The sequence below is a fragment of the Staurois parvus genome, unplaced genomic scaffold (assembly GCF_062004578.1).
Source record: "Staurois parvus isolate SC_StPar_1 unplaced genomic scaffold, SC_StPar_1.0 ptg000144l, whole genome shotgun sequence".
Taxonomy (NCBI): domain Eukaryota; kingdom Metazoa; phylum Chordata; class Amphibia; order Anura; family Ranidae; genus Staurois; species Staurois parvus.
In genome coordinates, this window is record NW_028317940.1 from 1,387,026 (window position 1) to 1,407,723 (window position 20,698).

Sequence of the window (20,698 nt, forward strand, 5' to 3'; positions counted from 1 at the left end):
CTGGGGCCCGGGAGTAAATTCCCCCTGGAAAACCGGAGGGGCCCAGTTCCTCCTGATTTGAACGGATCTACTTCGTCTGGCCAGGGGCCGGGAAGGCAGAAAGTCCGCGAACCAGTGCCCCGAGTAGTCGCCTCAGGGGTGCTCTTAGTAACACATGGGTGTGGGACCCCAGCGTGTGAAAAGGCACATGGTCACTGTGTTCAAACACTTTTCCTGCACTGCGCCTTTTAGGACCGGGCCTTTTAGTTAAGTTCTGTGCAATTTTTGCTACGGGCCTCAGGGCCTGGTCAGTGCACAATCTGCGAGACCACTTATTTAATTTATTTGTTTGTCACTTTCACTTTTGTGTGTGTTTTATTTCTCACAGGATGGAGGGTGTGGGTCCTTGGGCCTACCCTGAAGTCTAGGGGGAGGATGTGTGGCCTTTTGGTTCCTTCCTCCCCTGTCCCTAGGGGGTTTTCTCTTTGGGAGAGCCCCCTGACCAAGTACTGAGTGGCTGGCTTCGGCTGGCCACAAGGAACGGTGGTCCGCCAGGCCTTTTGGCTAGGTGGACCAAATGGGAACCTTGTCCCTGTCAGGAGCTTTGTGCCCTGGGGAATCAGGGTAGAGGTCCATCCCCTTCGGGGGAAGGACAAAGCACACCCCTATCTGCACTTTTTTGTGCGGTGTTTTGCACTTGCACGTTTTTTGTGAACACTTACGGGTTTTTCATTTTTTCGCACGTTCGTGGACTTAAGAAGAAAAAAAAAACTGTTAGTGGGATTATAACAAAGTGGAAGCAACTGGGAACAACAGCAACTCGACCATGAAATGGTAGGCCATGTAAAATGACACAGTGGGATCAGTGCATGCTGAAGCGCACACAAGTCACCAACTGTCTGCAGAGTCAACAGCTAAAGACCTCCACACTTGGTGTGGCCTTCAGATGAGCACAACAACAGTGCGTGGAGATAGCTTCATGGTAAGGGTTTCCATGGCCGAGCAGCTGCATCCAAGCCTTCCATCACCAAGTGCAATGCAAAGCGTCAGATGCCGTGGTGTAAAGTACGCCGCCACTGGACTCCAGAGCAGTGGAGACGTGTTCTCTGGAGTGACCAATCACGCTTCACTGTCTGGCAATCTGATGGCCATGTCTGGGTTTGCCGGTTGCCAGGAGAATGGTACTTGCCTATCTGAATTGTGCCATGTGTAAAGTTTGCAGGAGGGGGGATTATGGTGTGGGTTGTTTTTCAGAGGTTGGGCTTGGCCCCCTAGTTCCAGTGAAGGGAACTTTTAAGGCACCAGCATATCAAGACATTTTGGACAATTTCATGCTCCCAACTTTGTGGGAAGAGTTTTGGGATGGCCCCTTCCTGTTCCAACATGACTGAGCACCAGTGCACAAAGCAAGGTCCATAAAGACATGGAGGAGCCAGTTTGGGGTGGAGGAACTTGACTGGCCTGCACAGAGTCCTGACCTCAACCCCATAGATCACCTTTGGGATGAATTAGAGAGGAGACTGCGAGCCAGGCCTCCTCCCCCGACATCAGTGCCCGACCTGACAAATGTGCTTCTGGAAGAATGGTCCAACTCTCCCATAGACACCCTCCTAAACCTTGTGGATGGCCTTCCCAGAAGAGTTGAAGCTGTTATAGCTGCAAAGGGCGGGGCCAACTCAATATTGAGCCCAGGGATGCCATTAAAGTTCATGTGCCTGTAAAGGAAGGAATTATAAATATATCAACTCACCTATGAAACTTGTGAGCTTTTGAGGGTTCTCTCCCAGGTATCCCAGATATTAAGGCAACTCTCCTTCCTGGGATCTCTCAGGGTTGAAATGGGGGGACTGAGAAAGGATATTGGGCATCAGTCACTTTTATCTTTTTAAAACTTTATTGCAGAATGGGTAAGGAGGTGAGGGTTAGGGGTCCCAGATACCGTAGCAGATCACTTACAGACTCTTCAGATCAATGTTCAGCCTCACAGTGTCCTTTTAAGCTGACCCGACAACACTCTCAGCAAGTTCCCCCAAGTGAGTCACCGGGCCCTTCCGAGAGATCATCCATCTTCCTGGTTCTCTTCAGCAAAGGTCCTCCCTTGGATCCTTGGCATAGCTTCCTCCAAGTCAGGCAGGACAGATTTAGGACCACACTTCAGTACACGTTAGACCCCAAAAAGGATATTGGGCCTAACAGCGGAGCTCCATCCAGCAGCACCTTCCCAGGCCTAAGCCCAGGGAAAGACAGCAAGCACATGGCCTATCCCAAACATTTATAGCCTCCCCCCAGCATGTACCAGTGTCCTGAACCTCCTACTGGATTGGCTGAAGGAAACATAAATATTCATAACTCAGTTTTGTTTATGAAATCTCATAATATGATCAGTGATGCCAGGATGATGTGACCCCACCAACCCCAGTCTTCTCCTCTTCTATTTACTTTCTGGAGGGGGTCCTTATTTGAATGTCCACATCATTGCCTGTGATCGTCTTACCTTTCATGCAGATCTGAACCAGGGTTTTCCTACCTTCTCTTTATTTTACACAACACCACCCAAATCTACTTCCTTGATGTTGACATTCATTTGCATGCAGGATATTTATCTACTGATGTGTTCTGGAAACCCATGGATTGGAACAAGTCAGCCCCAACTTTCACACAGCTCCTCCCATGAATGGTCTACCCTGTAGCCAATTTATTAGAGCAAGAAACACCAAGTAGCAGTTCTAACGAACAATTTGAACTTAGGGTCTGGGAAATGTCATAGCCTTTCCTATCCAAATGATACTCTCAGGGGTGAGCAAGGCAGCTGGAAGAATAAGGAACTGTGATAGGGAATCAGTCCTCAAATTCAAAAGGACCTCACATATTCTTCTCATTCTAGGAAACCGTTTTTGAGTCTTTGAAAACTTCAGCCGGTGTTATCTAGCAACCTCCGCCTTTTAGGGATATTTTAAGGACCTCCTCTTTTGTCGCACAAAAGCTCCAAGAAACTAGCTAGTCTCCTCCCAGTCTTCACCATTTAAGCTGTACTCAAGCTCATAGCTCTTCCTGAGTAACAATTTGTATTCCTAGGCCTCCTGCATTCCTTGTGAGTTACTCCAACTCCAAGTTACTCCAGGTGACCAAAAGTTCCATGTTCTGAGAGAATTCCAAGTTACCCTGTCTTCCGGGTGACCCCAGGTTTCTAGTTACTTTGTCCTTCGTGTGTCCCCAGAGTGATCTACTCCATGTGTGTTCTCCATGTGTCTAGCAACCTCTGCCTCTCAGAGATATTTCAAGAACCTTCTCTTTAGACATACAAAAGGTCCAGGAACCAGCCAGTCTCCTTCTGGTCCTCACCATTTAAGCTGCACTGCTTTCCTCGTGAGTTACTCCATCTTCTGAGTGAACATAGGTTCCCTGCTCTCAAGAGAGAATTCCAATATACCACATATTTCCCAAGTTCTGAGTGACCCCAAGAGAACTCTGAGCTACCTTCTTGCAAGGTACTTTGCCAGCTGTCTTCCGAGTGACACCAAGTTCCAAGTTACCCTGTCCTAGACAACTAGATGGACTTGTGTGTTTTTTCAGCCAGACTATGTAAGGGATATTTCAAGAACATTCTCTTTTGACATGAAGGTTCAGAAACCAACCAGTCTCCTCTAGGCCTTCACCACTTAAACTGCACTACTTTCCTTGCGAGTTACTCCATCGTCCAAGTGACCACAAGTTCCCTGTTCTCAAGAGAGAATTCCAATTTGCCACATCTTTTGTGTGACCCCAAGTTCCACGTTCTCCCAAGGGAATTCCAAGTTACCCCATCCTCTGAGTGACCCCAAGAGAACTTTGAGTTACTCTGTCTTCTAAGTGACCACAAGTTCCCTGTTCTCAAGAGAGAATTCCAATCTACCACATCTTTCAAGTGACCCCAAGTTCCATGTTCTCCCAAGGGACAAGTTACCCCATCCTCTGAGTGACCCCAAGAGAACTCTGAGTTACTCTGTCTTCTAAGTGACCACAAGTTCCCTGTTCTCAAGAGAGAATTCCAATCTACCACACCTTTGAGTGACTCCAAGTTCCATTTTCTCCCAAGGGAATTCCAAGTTACCCCATCCTCTGAGTGACCCCAAGAGAACTCTGAGTTACTCCTGTCTTCCAAGTGATCCCAATTTTTGAGTTGACCGTTTATGTGTGTTCCCAGAGTGATCTACTCCATGTGCGCACTTCACATGACTCCAGCATTCCAGTCTTCTTGCATCCTCTGTGACGTCTGCGTCCTCCAATGGCTTCTTCTTATGTTTCCAGTGACGCTCCCACTGTTCTGATACTTCCAGAAATGTTGTGGGTCCCAGCGATCCCTAAGCTCTTGCCGCCCGCAAAATGCAAATGTTCAGGAAGGTGGGCTTTGCCACCCTTATACTGAAAATATGCATCCATGGGTGTTAGAGGTTTCTTTGCTAAAAGCACACTCACTGCTTGCTCCCAGCACAGGGACCGAGCTGTCAAAGACAGCTCTCTGTCTCTAGTAATGATTGGGAGCTTTTAGGACCCAGTTAAAGGGATGCTGGGGCTTGCCTATGTTTAACACACCGGTACCTAAAAACCGACTTCCTGCTTGACTTCCTTGTGTTTCTCTATCTCAGGGGTCTTGAAACTTCCTAAACAATGGCCGGTTTACTGTCCTTCAGATTTTAGGAGGGCCATTTGGAGTAGAAAAGGTCCCAAAGTCAGTGGGAGTAAACCATGCCCCTTCTTTGGTGTCAGTGGGAGGAATGGCGCCCCTTGGTTGGTGTCATTGGGAGGTTTCATGCCCCATCATTGATGTCATTGGGCCCCATTGTTGGAGTCATTGGAGGAATTGGGCCCCATCATTGATGTCATTGGGCCCCATTGTTGGAGTCATTAGAGGAATTGTGCCCCATCATTGATGTCATTGGGCCCCATTGTTGGAGTCATGGGAGGAATTGTGCGCCATCATTGATGTCATTGGGTTCCATTGTTGGAGTCACTGGAGGAATTGTGCCCCACCATTGATGTCATTGGGCCTTATTGTTAGAGTCATTGGAGGATTCGTGCCCCATCATTGATGTCATTGGGCCTTATTGTTGGAGTCATTGAAGGAATTGTGCCCCATCATTGATGTCATTGGGCCCCATTGTTGGAGTCATGGGAGGAATTGTGCGCCATCATTGATGTCATTGGGTCCCTTTGTTGGAGTCATTGAAGGAATTGTGCCCCATCATTGATGTCATTGGGTTCCATTGTTGGAGTCACTGGAGGAATTGTGCCCCACCATTGATGTCATTGGGCCTTATTGTTAGAGTCATTGGAGGATTCGTGCCCCATCATTGATGTCATTAGGCCTTATTGTTGGAGTCATTGAAGGAGTTGTGCCCCATCATTGATGTCATTGGGTTCCATTGTTGGAGTCATTGGAGGAATTGTGCCCCATCATTGATGTCATTGGGTCCCATTGTTGGAGTCATTGGAGGAATTGTGCCCCATCATTAATGTCGTTGCGTCCCACTGCTGTAATCTCTGGAGAAATTGTGCCCCATCATTGGTGTCATTGGGCCCCATTGTTGGAGTCATTGGAAGAATTGTGCCCTATCATTGGTGTTAATGGAGGGAATTTTGCACCATTGATGATATCAGTGGATGAAATAGTGACCCAAGGGCCAGATAAAAGCAAGCAAAGGGCTGCATCTGGCCCTCCGGGGCTGCAGTTTGGAAACAACTGCTCTCTCTGATTAGGTGTAGCCTGCATTGGTGTAATTGAGGGCCCACAACCTAAGAGCTTAAGGTTAGGGTTAGACTGATGCCCGGCAGTAGAATTAATCTCCTCCATCAAACGTTCTGATGAGGACTGTACAGTCCTTAGACTCTAAACCCAAGGCACACTGTCGTCAGGTGCCCAGGTTGCATGGTGGGTCCATGATTCCCAGTCAAACATGACAAGAATAGGTATGAGCCTAAGACTGAGTTCGAACTTAGCTGTTCTGACATTTGGATGAATGCCCGAACAGAAACCAAAAATTGTGTATAATAGCTGCATGACTACTTCTACATGACAGCGTCCCGCTTTCAATGGCAATCCCCCAATCAAGATGCTTGCTCACCTGCCAAAAGAAAGAAAATGCCACCTGCTAAAGCACGTCTGATCTCGATGCTTCAACTCTTACCCTTTACTCATTTACAATGGAGGTGGTATCTGGGAGCTTCCTTATTGTTAAAGGGGGCAAAAAGCCCCCCTGCCCACAGAACCCTACAACCACCAGGCTAGGGTTATGAGGAAGAGGCCCTTGTCTTCTTCAACAGTGGGACAAGGTGCTTTGCTAGAAGCCCCTCTCCCAGCAAGGTCCCCCCTATGTTAGGATGGTATCTGGGAGCCTCCTTTTTGTTAGAGGGGGGGATCCAGGATTGGACAAGTCCCCTGCCCACAGACCCACATAAAACCAGTAGGCTAGGGTTGGAGGGGAAAAGGCCCTTGTCTTCATCAACATGGAGACAAGGTGCTTTGCCAGAAGCCCCTCTCCCAGCAAGGCCCCCCCCCCATGTTAGGAGGATGGTATCCGGGAGCCTCCTTTTTGTTAGAGGGGGGACCCAGGATTGGACAAGTCCCCTGCCCACAGAACCCACCCAAATCCAGTAGGCCAGGGTCAGGGGGAAGAGGTCCTTGTCTTCATCAACATGGGGACAAGGTGCTTTGCCAGAAGCCTCCCTTCCCAGCAAGGTCCCCCCTTATGTTAGAAGGGTGGTATCTGGGAACCTCCTTTTTGTTAGAGGGGGCATGCAGGATTGGACAAGTCCCCTGCCCACAGATCCACTCACAACCAGTAGGCCAGGGTTGGGGGGAAGAGGCCCTTGTTTTCATTAACATGGGGACAACGTGCTTTGCCAGGAGTCCCCCCTCTCAGCAAGGTCCCCTTATGTTAGAAGGATGGTATCTGGGAGCCTCCTTTTTGTCAGAGGGGGCATCAAGAATTAGACAAGCCCCCTGCCCGCATGCTCCACCACAACCACTAGGCCATGGTTGGGGAGAAGAGGCCCTTGTCTTTATCAACATGGGGACAAGGTGATTTGCCAGGGGCCCCCTTCCTTCCAGCAAGGTACCCCCTATGTAGGGAGGGTAGTTCCTGGGAGCCTACTTATTGTTAAAGGGGGCATCCAGATTCTGACAAAGCCCCTTGCCGCCAGACTCCCCACAACCACTAGGCCAGGTTTGAAGGAAAGAGGCCCTTGTCACCAACAACATAGGGACAAGGTGCTTTGCCACGACGGGTTCCCCTCTGCTGTTGAGGGCACGTGGCCTGGTATAGTTCAGGGGCACGGATGCACCCCCCCCCCCCTTCCTTTCCTGGCCTGACAGGCAGCATGCTCTGATAAAGGTCTGGCATGATCTTTTGTGGGGGACCTCATTTTTACAATGATTTTGCATAGGGCTCCCCCTTAAAATCCATACCAGATCTAAACGGGCTGGTATAGAATATGGAGGGTACCTCACACTATTATAAAACAGTATTGGGACAGCAGCCATTCGTGACTCCAAAAAAATGGCGGGGGGGGGGGGGGGGGAGTAAGGTTCTCCTCCAAATTCATACCAGACCTCAGAGCCTGATGAGAATTAGGGGGAACCCATCTTTTTCAAAAAACAAAAAGCCGCTGTACCTGTACTGCTTTAACAAAGAACCTGGACTCCACTGTCTAAAGAACTGGAGATTAGGCTGCCCTTGGCAATACAAGTCCAGTAGTTACCACACTACAACCTGGTGGCCATACACTGGCCCCTACAAATGCCCTTGCATGTAGAGGTTTCTCACAGCCCATTGGAGGAACTTCTGACTGCTGTGTTCTGTTTCGGCACTTTTCACCATAAAACAGCTAAGTAATTGGAGATGTAGGTGTGAGTTCTTGGACACGATTCAAACCCATGATTCCTTGAAAAGTTGAGTGGGAGATGTTGATGGTGTCAGTGATGAGAATGGAGTTGGTGTTCTAGAAACACGGCTTGATTCCTCCCAAAACTGGGCTGTTTGTATTCATGCTGATCCTCTTGTTTAGAGGGACACGGGACATAGAAAAGATGGAGGGGGGGGGGGGGTTTCTCTATGTTAGATGTGATGTGAAAGTGAAGAAGAAAGATGATCTTGTGTTTGGAGGTGGTGATGGTGCGGAGGAGGAATTACGGGAGGAATGATAGATGGGTCTATGGACTGCTGGACTTATCATTGGAGTATACTACAGACGTCCTGAGGTCTATGAGAAGGGGGAGAGTCGTCTGTTCCAACAAGATGATGGTACGGAGGAGGAATTACGGGAGGAATGATAGATGGGTCTATGGACTGATGGACTTATCATTGGAGTATACTACAGACGTCCTGAGGTCTATGAGAAGGGGGAGAGTCGGCTGTTCTAACAAGGACAAGCTGGGAACACCAAACTACTAAGACACAAGATGGAGACTAAAACCTACAGGATGGGCCGTACTTGTAGTGTTGGCGAAAGGAATAAAAGAGAAGAACATTTCATCACACAAATCTGAAGGAAGACTTCTATCAATCAACGTAAAGAGAATATCAGGAGTTTAAGAATGAAAATATTTTTGCATTTATTTAACGCTAAAAATGTGTTAAAATATTTACATTTTTTTATCAGGTAGATATGAAATGTTACATCTATAAAGGTCATATTTTCCACTTTCACCCTGCAGGTGGCACTCAACAAGAAAACAAATCTGCATTGTGCAGACTAATAACTACTGCACTGAAATTGTCGGCTTAGCCATGTAGTCTGATATCTCCTTCTCTTCGTCCACAAGCAATATCTAGCTCCTCCCTCACCATGATGTCCTCCATGTAAGCTTGTGCTGAAGGTCAGAGATCAGACTACACTGCTAGAGGGACCCAACCAGCAGTGACTCCCCCCCTCCTTCTCTCTCTCACCATGATGTCCTCCATGGAAGCTTCTGCTGAAGGTCAGGGGAGATCAGACTACACTGCTAGAGGGACCCAACCAGCAGTGACCCCCCCCCCCCTTTCTCTCTCACCATGATGTCCTCCATGGAAGCTTCTGCTGGTCAGGGGAGATCAGACTACACGGCTAGAGGAACCCAACCAGCAGTGACCCCCCTCCTTCTTTCACCATGATGTCCTCCATGGAAGCTTCTGCTGAAGGTCAGGGGAGATCAGACTACACTGCTAGAGGGACCCAACCAGCAGTGACTCCCCCCCCCCCCCCCTTCTCTCTCTCACCATGATATCCTCCATGGAAGCTTCTGAAGGTCAGGAGAGATCAGACTACACTGCTAGAGGGACCCAACCAGCAGTGACCCCCCCTCCCTTTTCTCTCCTAGCAGAGGAAGCCAGACACAACGTTGAAGTCTTTAGTGATCTCCTTATAAAGTTTCTTCCATGATAAAGATCAGAGGAGCGCTCAGCCACGTATTTTCTGAGGTGTATATCAAGGTGTGCTTCTTCCCAGTGTCAGATCTGTGATGTACGGCAACATATCATCCATATAAAAGACATTTCCCACACTCAGGACACTAATTCACCTCGAGGATGGTGTGGGTTCTCTGATGTTTGGTAAGAAAAGACTTCTGTGAAGAACATTTCCCGCACTCATGGCAGCAATACACCTCAAGGGTTGTGTGGGTTCTCCAATGTTTGGATAGACAAGGCTTCTATGAAAAACATTTCCCACACTCACAACAGGAATACGGCTTTTCAGGTATGTTACATATCAGATGCTTAATTACATAGGACATCTGTGAAAAACATTTCCCGCACATATTTTCCTGTGTGAAATTCTTCATGTATAATAATGTCTGAGCTCCGTAGAAGATTTCCCGCACTCAGGGCAGGCATACCTTTTCTGCCCTATGTGAGACCTCTGATGTGTCACAAGCTCTGATTTCTGTGAATGACATTTCCTAAGGACAGCTTTTCCCGTGTGTGGCATACCTGATGTGCAGCAACACTGGACTTTTGAGAAAAACATTTCCCACACTCAGGGCAGGGATACGGCTTTTCACCTGTATGAATCCTCTGATGTCTGCTAAGAAGAGACATCTTTGAGAAACATTTCCCGCACTCAAGGCAGGAATATGGCTTCTTCTTGGTGTGGAATATTTGATGTGCTAGAAGCTCTGATTCCGACGGAAAACATTTCAAACACTCTGGGCAAGAATACAACTTGTCTACATGCAATTTCTGATGTCTCTGAAGACTGGACTTCTGTGAAAAACATTTCCCGCACTGACAGCAGTAAAATGGGCTTTCCTTTGTGTGGGATCTTTGATGTATAACAAGGTCTGATTTCTGTGCGAAACATTTCCCGCACTCGAGGCAGGCATGAGGCTTCTGGCCTGTGTGAGATCTTTGATGTCTAACAAGGTCAGAATTCTGTAAAAAGCATTTCCCACACTCAGGGCAGAAATACGGCTTCTCCCCCGTGTGGGACCTCTGATGCCTTAAAAGGTGTGATTTCCGTGTATAGCATTTTCCACATTCGGGGCAGAAATGTGGCTTCTCACCTGTGTGAGATCTGTAATGCCGAACCAATTTGGATTTACAAAGAAAACATTTCCCACACTCTGGACAGGAATACGGCTTCTCTCCCGTGTGAGATCTGTAATGGATGTTGAGTTCTGATTTATGAAGGAAACATTTCCCACACTCAGAACAGGAATGAAGCTTTTCACCCGTGTGAGATCTCTGATGTACCTGAAGACGTAGTACAGAACTAAAACCTTCCCCGCACTCAGAACAGGGAAATGTCTTCTCCCTCTGAACCCCGGCCCCATCCCCCACAGCACGAGGTTGCTCAGAGTCAGAAGGATTCCATGGTCTCTCCACACTGGGAAGTCCACCATCCATAGTGGAGCTCATTGTCTTTTCTCCTGGGATGTCCTCATCTTCCATTTTACAACCTGGAGATAAAGTGAGACAATCCTTTGAGGGTTCCTCCATGGCGGGTCCTGGAAAAATAGAAAAACATCATCAATAGATAGGAGAGGGTTAGTTCACTTCCATCAAGATTCCATCTGGATCAGGGAGATAGGAGGGAGCACATGTTCTCTGTGGATGTCCCAACCAGCTGGGACTCTTCCCCTCTTCAAAGGGTCTTTGGTCCTCCCAGATCACGTCTACATTTACTCCGCTTTGTCAGAGGAGCAGGAACCATTGGGGGCTGGGGGGAGGGCGGTAACAGAGCAGAGATAAAAGAAGAATATATCATAGTCACCTGTGCTGATCTCTGTAGGAGTGTCCTCCTCTATGAATGTCCTCCTCATTCCAGCCTCCTCCGTATATTGCTGATCATCCCTCACATACGTCTCTTCTACTTCATCCTCAACTTTCAAGATAATCAGATCTTCACCCTAAACCAACAGAACGGCAAAAAAATCTAATTTTGTAGAGTCCACACATCGTCTCCACATGTCAGAGTGTTCCATCACTTTATGTTCCCGACCCTCAACTCCACCTACCTGATGATGGTGAGGGATGGTGTTACCTTCCTGTATGGAATCCCGGGAATACGGAGGACGGGGACTTCTCTCTGGTGGGCTCCTGGTATTAGGTGGATCCATCGTAATGTCTCTGTAGAGATCCCTGTATCCTTCAGAAAGCTCCTTAATGACACCGTACTCCTCATCTTCCTCTTTAAACTCTTCTTTAACTTCAATTATATAATCCTCAAGGTTTCCGCTCTAAACATTTTATAAAAAAATTGTAACCAACTTGTTTGTGTATAAATTATAACGATAAGCAATTTATCCTCCTAGATTGTAAGCTCAAAAGAGCAGGGCCCTTGAACCCCTCGTGTATTACTTTGTTACTGTATTGTCTCATGTACTGTCCCCCACTTTATTGTACAGCGCTGAGCAAACCTTTCTGGCGCTATATAAATACTGTATAATAATTTATAATCATCTTCCTGACACCTTATAGGAACCTGACACACACAGTGATACAGTCACCATCCAGACACATCCCTTGTCTGTTACTGGAGAATGTCCCAGAATTCCCGGCACCGCTCACCTCTCCTGTCAGCAGCTCCATCATCTTCTTGGTGACTTCTAGAATCTTCTGCATGTTGTGTCTCTCAGGGTTTAGGGAGTCACATGGAGGCACTGTGATGGTAACGGGGTCACCAAACTTTACAGGAGGACATCTCTGAAAGAACAAATAATATTATGAGAATCCTCCTCACCTCTCCAGTCAGGTCTGTGTTTTATTAATAGAGAGGAGAGTGATGTCATGTGACCTCCCAGAATCCCCCTCACCTCTCCGGTCAGGTCTGTGTTTTATTAATAGAGATGAGAGTGAGGTCATGTGACCTCCCAGAATCCCCCTCACCTCTCCGGTCAGGTCTGTGTTTTATTAATTATTGATAGAGATGAGAATGAGGTCATGTGACCTCCCAGAATCCTCCTCACCTCTCCGGTCAGGTCTGTGTTTTATTAATAGAGATGAGAGTGAGGTCATGTGACCTCCCAGAATCCCCCTCACCTCTCCGGTCAGGTCTGTGTTTTATTAATTATTAATAGAGATGAGAGTGAGGTCATGTGACCTCCCAGAATCCTCCTCACCTCTCCGGTCAGGTCTGTGTTTTATTAATAGAGATGAGAGTGAGGTCATGTGACCTCCCAGAATCCCCCTCACCTCTCCGGTCAGGTCTGTGTTTTATTAATAGAGATGAGAGTGATGTCATGTGACCTCCCAGAATCCCCCTCACCTCTCCGGTCAGGTCTGTGTTTTATTAATAGAGATCAGAGTGATGTCATGTGACCTCCCAGAATCCTCCTCACCTCTCCAGTCAGGTCTGTGTGATGTCATGTGACCTCCCAGAATCCTCCCCACCTCTCCGGTCAGGTGTGTGTGTTATTAATAGAGATGAGAGTGACGTCATGTGACCTCCCAGAGTCCTCCTCACCTCTCCCGTCAGGTCTGTGTTTTATTAATAGAGATGAGTGATGTCATGTGACCTCCCAGAATCCTCCTCACCTCTCCGGTCAGGTCTGTGATTTATTAATAGAGATGAGAGTGATGTCATGTGAACTCCCAGAATCCTCCTCACCTCTCCGGTCAGCAGGTAGATGATCTCCAGGGTGAAGTTTAGTATACTCTCAGTCATGTGACTCTGGTCCTCCTCCATCCTCATTGATGGGGTCATGTGATCTATGCAGGCTTATCTGTGGACAGACAGTGCAGATGTATTGGTTGTTCGGTATTAGGAAGGGGTTAATCAGTGGGCTGTTCCCAGCAGGAACAGAGGACCTATGTTAAGGGATGACAAAGATTAGTATCTCGCAATGGCACTAAGAATAGGCGGCTGAGAGGATCTATGGTGTGTTGGTCTACATCGGAAGTGTTGGAATTCCCAATTATACCTAGGGTGGCCACCTCATCCCTTTAAACCCAAACACATATTGACGACATATTCCGGGGCTGATGAAGGTGCTAATTGAACCCACTTACAGCCTTAAATTAGCCCCGGAACCCGTGTCATTAATATATGTTCACGTTTTAAAGGGATGAGGTGGCCACCCTAGGTATACCTGTAAGGGACGTCACATTCTACGGGAAGACCAACTTCTGGATTTAACATCAAAGCTACTTTGTGTCTGTAGTGGAAGAGGTTCGGAGATCTCCATAAAAAAAAAAAACGGAGAAGATCCACTTTGTTTCTCCCACATCCATTGGCAGCCCAATATTCAATAGACAAACGGGGAGTACGCTCCACTCGATGTAGAAAGAACTACCGCATCCACCCCCCGGACCAAGAAAAGGACATTCTGGGGCAGCGTATTAAGGATGGTTGTGGGGGTCGGCAGGGCTGATCGGAATCTGGAAGCCCCCCATTAATAAGGAGACCCCAAGAAATCACCTACATAGATTTGTATAGGGTACACTGTGCCCCTACTCACCTACGTGACCCGGAGAACAAAAGGTGCTTACCCCTAGATCTGAACGAACGACCCGAAACAGCCGTGCGATAACAAACGTCGTAAGAACTGCGCAAAACACACGCAAAAAAGTGGGTGGAGATAGAAAATCAGATCTTATTACCTCCTCTACTGCCACTTCCACCAATGTCTCCCTTCTGCTTCCTCCAGACTTGCCTCTCACCCGGAACTTCCTGTCTGTAGATGACATCACTTCCTGTCTGTCCCTGACCTCACTTCCTGTCTACCATTGAGACTTCCTGTCTGGGTAGGAGCGAGCTCGCCACCTTGTGGAACTCGGAGGACCTGCAACCTCGGAAAAAAGCCTGAACAAGGACTTGTCATTGTCAGCAGTCCCGAATCCTGCAGTGTGGCAGCACCCAGATATTGCAGAGTTCCCCTTTAAACGTTAACATTTTTAACAGACTCTGTTTGCAAAAAAAGCAAAAACCCTTATTTCCTGTGATGTGTACCGGCCTGTAGCTGGAATTCAAGGCTATATTTTGCAGAGTTTAGAAAGACTTTTGAATGTACACAAAGTGAAAGAGGAAAAAGATGCATTGTGACGTAATCATTGGTACATACACCTCTTCCCTTGGTCGCTTGATAAACTCCCATGGCTTTAACTACCATCTCTATGCTGATGACACACAAATCTATCTTTCTACCCCTCACCTCACTCCTTCAGTCTCCTCCTCACCTCACCCCTTCAGTCTCCTCCACGCCTCACCCCTTCAGTCTCCCCCACGCCTCACCCCTTCAGTCTCCTCCTCACCTCGCCCCTTCAGTCTCCTCATCACCTCGCCCCTTCAGTCTCCTCCACACCTCGCCCCTTCAGTCTCCTCCTCACCTCGCCCCTTCAGGATCCTCCACACCTCGCCCCTTCAGTCTCCTCCACACCTCGCCCCTTCAGTCTCCTCAATGCCTCGCCCCTTCAGTCTCCTCCATGCCTCGCCCCTTCAGTCTCCTCCTCACCCCTTCAGTCTCCTCCACACCTCGCCCCTTCTGTCTCCTCCACACCTTGCCCCTTCAGTCTCCTCCACACCTTGCCCCTTCAGTCTCCTCAATGCCTCGCCCTTTCCGTCTCCTCCATGCCTCGCCCCTTCAGTCTCCTCCTCACCCCTTCAGTCTCCTCCACACCTCGCCCCTTCAGTCTCCTCCACACTTCGCCCCTTCAGTCTCCTCCTCACCTCGTCCCTTCAGTCTCCTCCTCACCTTGCCCCTTCAATCTCCTCCACACTTCGCCCCTTCAATCTCCTCCTCACCTCGCCCCTTCAGTCTCCTCAACACCTCGCCCCTTCAGTCTCCTCCTCACCTCGCCCCTTCAGTCTCCTCAACACCTCGCCCCTTCAGTCTCCTCCACACCTCACCCCTTCAGTCTTCTCTCTCATTACTAACCTACTAAGTGACATATCAGCATGGATGTCACTCCACTTCCTCAAACTAAATCTTTCCAAAACTGAGCTCTTAGTATTCCCTCCAGCCCATGCCCCCTCCCCTGACTTCTCCATCAAGATCAATAATACGACCATCAGTCCCTCTCCTCATGCCAGGGTGCTAGGTGTAATCCTAGACTCCCATCTGTCTTTTCAGCCCCAAATCCAATCACTGTCCAAATATTGACTTCACCTCCACAACATCTCCAACCTTCGCAAGATCTCCAACCTCTGCAACATCTCCAACCTCCGCAACACCTCCAACCTCCACAACATATCCAACTTCCGCAACATCTCCAACCTCCGCAACATCTCCAAGATACGCCCGTTCTTAACCTCTGAAACCACTAAGCAACTTATTCCCTCCCTGGTTATCTCTCGCTTTGACTATTGTAACTCCCTCCTCATTGGCCGACCTTATCACAGGCTATCCCCTCTTCAGTCTATCATGAATGCTGCTGCCAGACTTACTAACCGTTCTGTATCTGCAACCCCTCTCTACCAATCCCTCCGCTGACCTCCACTCAGTGTCCTCCACCCCTCTCTGCCAATCCCTCCGCTGGCCTCCACTCAGTGTCCTCCACCCCTCTCTGCAAATCCCTCCACTGGTCTCCATTCAGTGTCCTCCATCCCTCTCTGCCAATCCCTCCACTGGCCTCCACTCAGTGTCCTCCACCCCTCTCTGCCAATCCCTCCACTGGCCTCCACTCAGTGTCCTCCACCCCTCTCTGCCAATCCCTCTACTGGCCTCCACTCAGTGTCCTCCACCCCTCTCTGCCAATCCCTCCACTGGCCTCCATTCAGTGTCCTCCACAATAATAACATATAAAGCCATTTATAACTCTGCCCCCAATTACATCACCAATCTTGTCTCCAAATATCACCCAAACCGTCCTCTCTGCTCCTAGCACAATCTCCTGCTCTCTAGCTCCCTTGTCTCCTTCTCCCATGCTCATCTCCAGGACTTCGCCAGAGCTTCCCCCATCTTCTGGAACTCTCTACCCCAATCTATCAGACTATCACCTACTCCGCTCACTTTTAGGCAATCACTGAAAACCAATCTCTTCAGGGAAGCCTATCCTGCCCTCAACTAATAATTGAATCTTCTATTCATCCTACCAGTCAATCCCCCACAGTTATTACCTTTTGTACCACTTGCTCCTCCCTCTTAGATTGTAAGCTCCCAGGATTAGGCCCTCCTAACCCTCTTGTATTGAACTGTATTGTCTCCCATTATATTGTAAAGCGCTGAGCAAACTGTTGGCGCCATAAATCCTGTATATAATAATAATAATTGTAAGAAGTGGATACAACTCGGCTTTGCAGGCATGAGCCCGGTTGGGTCAAACAGTGCTGTTTTTATTGAATCACTTGTTTTCCTCAAGGTCCGTGTCCGGAGTTTCCTAGTTTTCCAAAATTGCTACTACAGCAGGACTAGGGGTGGCCACCTTACCTCATCCCTTTAAAACCGAACACGTATTAATTCCGCAGGTTCCGTAGCAGATGAAGGTGGTCATTAAACTCACGTAGGGCCTGATCTTCATCGAATAAGTCTCAGAACCTGTGGAATGAAAGCGAGTCTTAGGCTCCATGTACACGAGACGCTCTGAAACTCGAGTTTAGGAGCTTTTGGCATTTTTTTGCCCCTAAACCCAACTCCATAAAAGCCTATGTGTCCATGTAGAAGAGTTTAGGAGCTGGTGCGTTTAGGCGAAGGTAAACCTCCCTCTCGTGAAGAATCGCATTCAGGATAGGAACATTTTGACCATCGACCATGGGAAGACAAAATGCCAGAAAATGTGGCAACCATGGTACTGCGTTTTTACCACGATTTGTGGTTTCCTGTGGCTGGCGGTCAGGGTAGGCTCGTGTACATGAAGCCTTCACGTTCTTTTTTGTGTAAAATACCAAACGTCAAAAAAACCTTTTTTTCATTTTCAAAACATTTTTCATTGATCCAGCGCCTTGGTTGCTTGTTCCTATAGGGGTAGCAATTATACCAGACTGTTAGGTGGAGGGGGCTTCTTTCTGACCGTGAAAGTAGAACTCCAATATCAGCAGAGAGGAAACATGGCAGGAGATTGTGATCAGGTAAGTGTCACCACTGACCACAATGCTGGGCTGGGGCTAGACTTTGTTCTCAATGACACCAATGATGGGACTTAGTTTATCCCACTGACACCAATGATAAGGCTTATTTTAGTAGACACTATCTAAGCAGGTTTTTAGGGGCTTTCCTCCAGGTATCCCAGCTGTTAATAAAAATATTGTGGGATCCTCCATTGACACTGGTGAAGGTGCTTATTTTACCTCAATGACACCAACAATGGGACTTATTTTATCCCACTGACACCAACGATGGGACTTATTTTATCCTACTGACATCAGTGATAGGGTTTATTTTACCCCACTACCACCAACAATGGGTCTTTCAGTAGTGAACCCTGTCCTCTATCCTTTCAGCTGTGACACCTGTTCTCTATCCTTCCAGTGATGACCCCTGTCCTCTGTCCTGCCAGGGGTCACCCCTGTCCTCTGCCCTGCCATTAATTCCTGATTCCCAGTACAGTGCCTTACCAGGTTCTGTGCACTCCCCTGCTGACCCCTGTACACTGCCCTGCTGACCCACTGTGCACTCCCCTGCTGACCCCTGTACACTGCCCACCTGACCCACAGGGCACTCTCCTTCTGACCCCTGTACACTGCCCACCTGACCCACTGTGTACTTCCCTGCTGACCCCTGTACACTGCCCACCTGACCCACTGTGCACTCCCCTGCTCACCCCTGTACACTGCCCAGCTGACCCAATGTGCACTCCCCTGCTGATCCCTGTACACTGCCCAGCTGACCCAATGTGCACTGACCAGCTGACCCACTGTACACTCCCCTGCTGACCCACTGCGCACTCCCCTGCTGACCCCTGTATACTGCCCAGCTGACCCAATGTGCACTCCCCTGCTGACCCCTGCACACTGCCCAGCTGACCCACTGTGCACTCCCCTGCTCACCCCTGTACACTGCCCACCTGACCCACTGTTCACTCTCCTTCTGACCCCTGCACACTGCCCTACTGACCCCTGCACACTGCCCAGCTGACCCACTGCGCACTCCCCTGCTGACCCCTGTACACTGCCCACCTGATACACTGTGCACTCTCCTTCTGACCCCTGTACACTGCCCAGCTGACCCAATGTGCACTCCCCTGCTGACCCCTGTACACTGCCCAGCTGACCCCTGCACACTGCCTACCTGACCCACTGTGCACTCTCCTTCTGACCCCTACACACTGCCCTACTGACCCACAGGGCACTCTCCTTCTGACCCCTGCACACTGCCCATCTGACCCACTGTGCACTCCCCTGCTGACCCCTGTACACTGCCCACCTGACCCACTGTGCACTCACCTGCTGACCCCTGTACACTGCCCAGCTGACCCACTCTGCACTCCCCTGCTGACCCCTGTACACTGCCCCACTGACCCACTGTGCACTCGCATGCTGACCCCTGTACACTTCCCAGCTGACTCACTGTGCACTACCCTGCTGACCCCTGTACACTGCCCAGCTGACCCCTGCACACTGCCCAGCTGACCCACTGTGCACTCCCCTGCTGACCCCTGTACACTGCCCACCTGACCCACTGTGCACTCCCCTGCTGACCCCTGTACACTGCCCAGCTGACCCACTCTGCACTCCCCTGCTGACCCCTGTACACTGCCCCGCTGACCCACTGTGCACTCGCATGCTGACCCCTGTACACTTCCCAGCTGACTCACTGTGCACTACCCTGCTGACCCATGTACACTGCCCAGCTGACCCCTGCACACTGCCCAGCTGACCCACTGTGCACTCCCCTGCTCACCCCTGTACACTGCCCACCTGACCCACTGTGCACTCTCCTTCTGACCCCTGCACATTGCCCTACTGACCCACAGGGCACTCTCCTTCTGACCCCTGTACACTGCCCACCTGACCCACTGTGCACTCCCCTGCTGACCCCTGTACACTGCCCCGCTGACCCACTGTGCACTCCCATGCTGACCCCTGTACACTTCCCAGCTGACCCAATGTGCACTCCCCTGCTGACCCCTGTACACTGCTCCAGCTGACCCCTGCACACTGCCCAGCTGACCCACTGTGCACTCCCCTACTCACCCCTGTACACTGCCCACCTGACCCACTGTGCACTCTCCTTCTGACCCCTGCACACTGCCCTACTGACCCCTGTACACTGCCCAGCTGACCCCTGCACACTGCCCACCTGACCCACTGTGCACTCTCCTTCTGACCCCTACACACTGCCCTACTGACCCACAGGGCACTCTCCTTCTGACCCCTGTACACTGCCCATCTGACCCACTGTGCACTCCCCTGCTGACCCCTGTACACTGCCCACCTGACCCACTGTGCACTCCCCTGCTGACCCCTGTACACTGCCCAGCTGACCCACTCTGCACTCCCCTGCTGACCCCTGTACACTGCCCCGCTGACCCACTGTGCACTCCCATGCTGACCCCTGTACACTTCCCAGCTGACTCACTGTGCACTACCCTGCTGACCCCTGTACACTGTCCAGCTGACCCAATGTGCACTCCCCTGCTGACCCCTGTACACTGCCCACCTGACCCACTGTGCACTCTCCTTCTGACCCCTGCACACTGCCCTACTGACCCACAGGGCACTCTCCTTCTGACCCCTGTACACTGCCCACCTGACCCACTGTGCACTCCCATGCTGACCCCTGTACACTGCCCCGCTGACCCACTGTGCACTCCCCTGCTGACCCCTGTACACTTCCCAGCTGACCCAATGTGCACTCCCCTGCTGACCCCTGTACACTGCTCCAGCTGACCCCTGCACACTGCCCAGCTGACCCACTGTGCACTCCTCTGCTCACCCCTGTACACTGCCCACCTGACCCACTGTGCACTCTCCTTCTGACCCCTGCACACTGCCCTACTGACCCCTGTACACTGCCCAGCTGACCCACTGCGCACTCCCCTGCTGACCCCTGTACACTGTCCACCTGATACACTGTGCACTCTCCTTTTGACCCCTGTACACTGCCCAGCTGACCCACTGTGTACTCTCCTTCTGACCCACTGTGTACTCTCCTTCTGACCCCTGCACACTGCCCTACTGACCCCTGTACACTGCCTAGCTGACCCACTGCGCACTCCCCTGCTGACCCCAGTACACTGCCCAGCTGACCCACTGTACACTGCCCTAAAAACTAATAGCCCCAGTACACTGGCCTACAAACTGCAGATCCTATCTTCTGCCCTGCTGGCCCCCAGTACATTACCCTGCTAACCTATCATCCTCCGCCCCCCCCCCCCGGCATTTTTTACTG

General features: G+C 49.9%; 1 protein-coding gene across 1 annotated transcript in view; it reads right to left on the minus strand.

Annotated features, from left to right (window-relative positions):
* Window positions 1-20,698, minus strand: part of LOC149465043 (uncharacterized) — a 76,593-nt gene that overhangs the window by 46,295 nt on the left and 9,600 nt on the right. Inside the window, 6 exon segments of the mRNA XM_089673789.1 lie at window positions 9,670-9,757; window positions 9,864-10,939; window positions 11,206-11,341; window positions 11,450-11,671; window positions 12,003-12,137; window positions 13,042-13,153. Coding sequence (XP_089529915.1) covers window positions 9,670-9,757; window positions 9,864-10,939; window positions 11,206-11,341; window positions 11,450-11,671; window positions 12,003-12,137; window positions 13,042-13,153 — 1,769 coding nt within the window.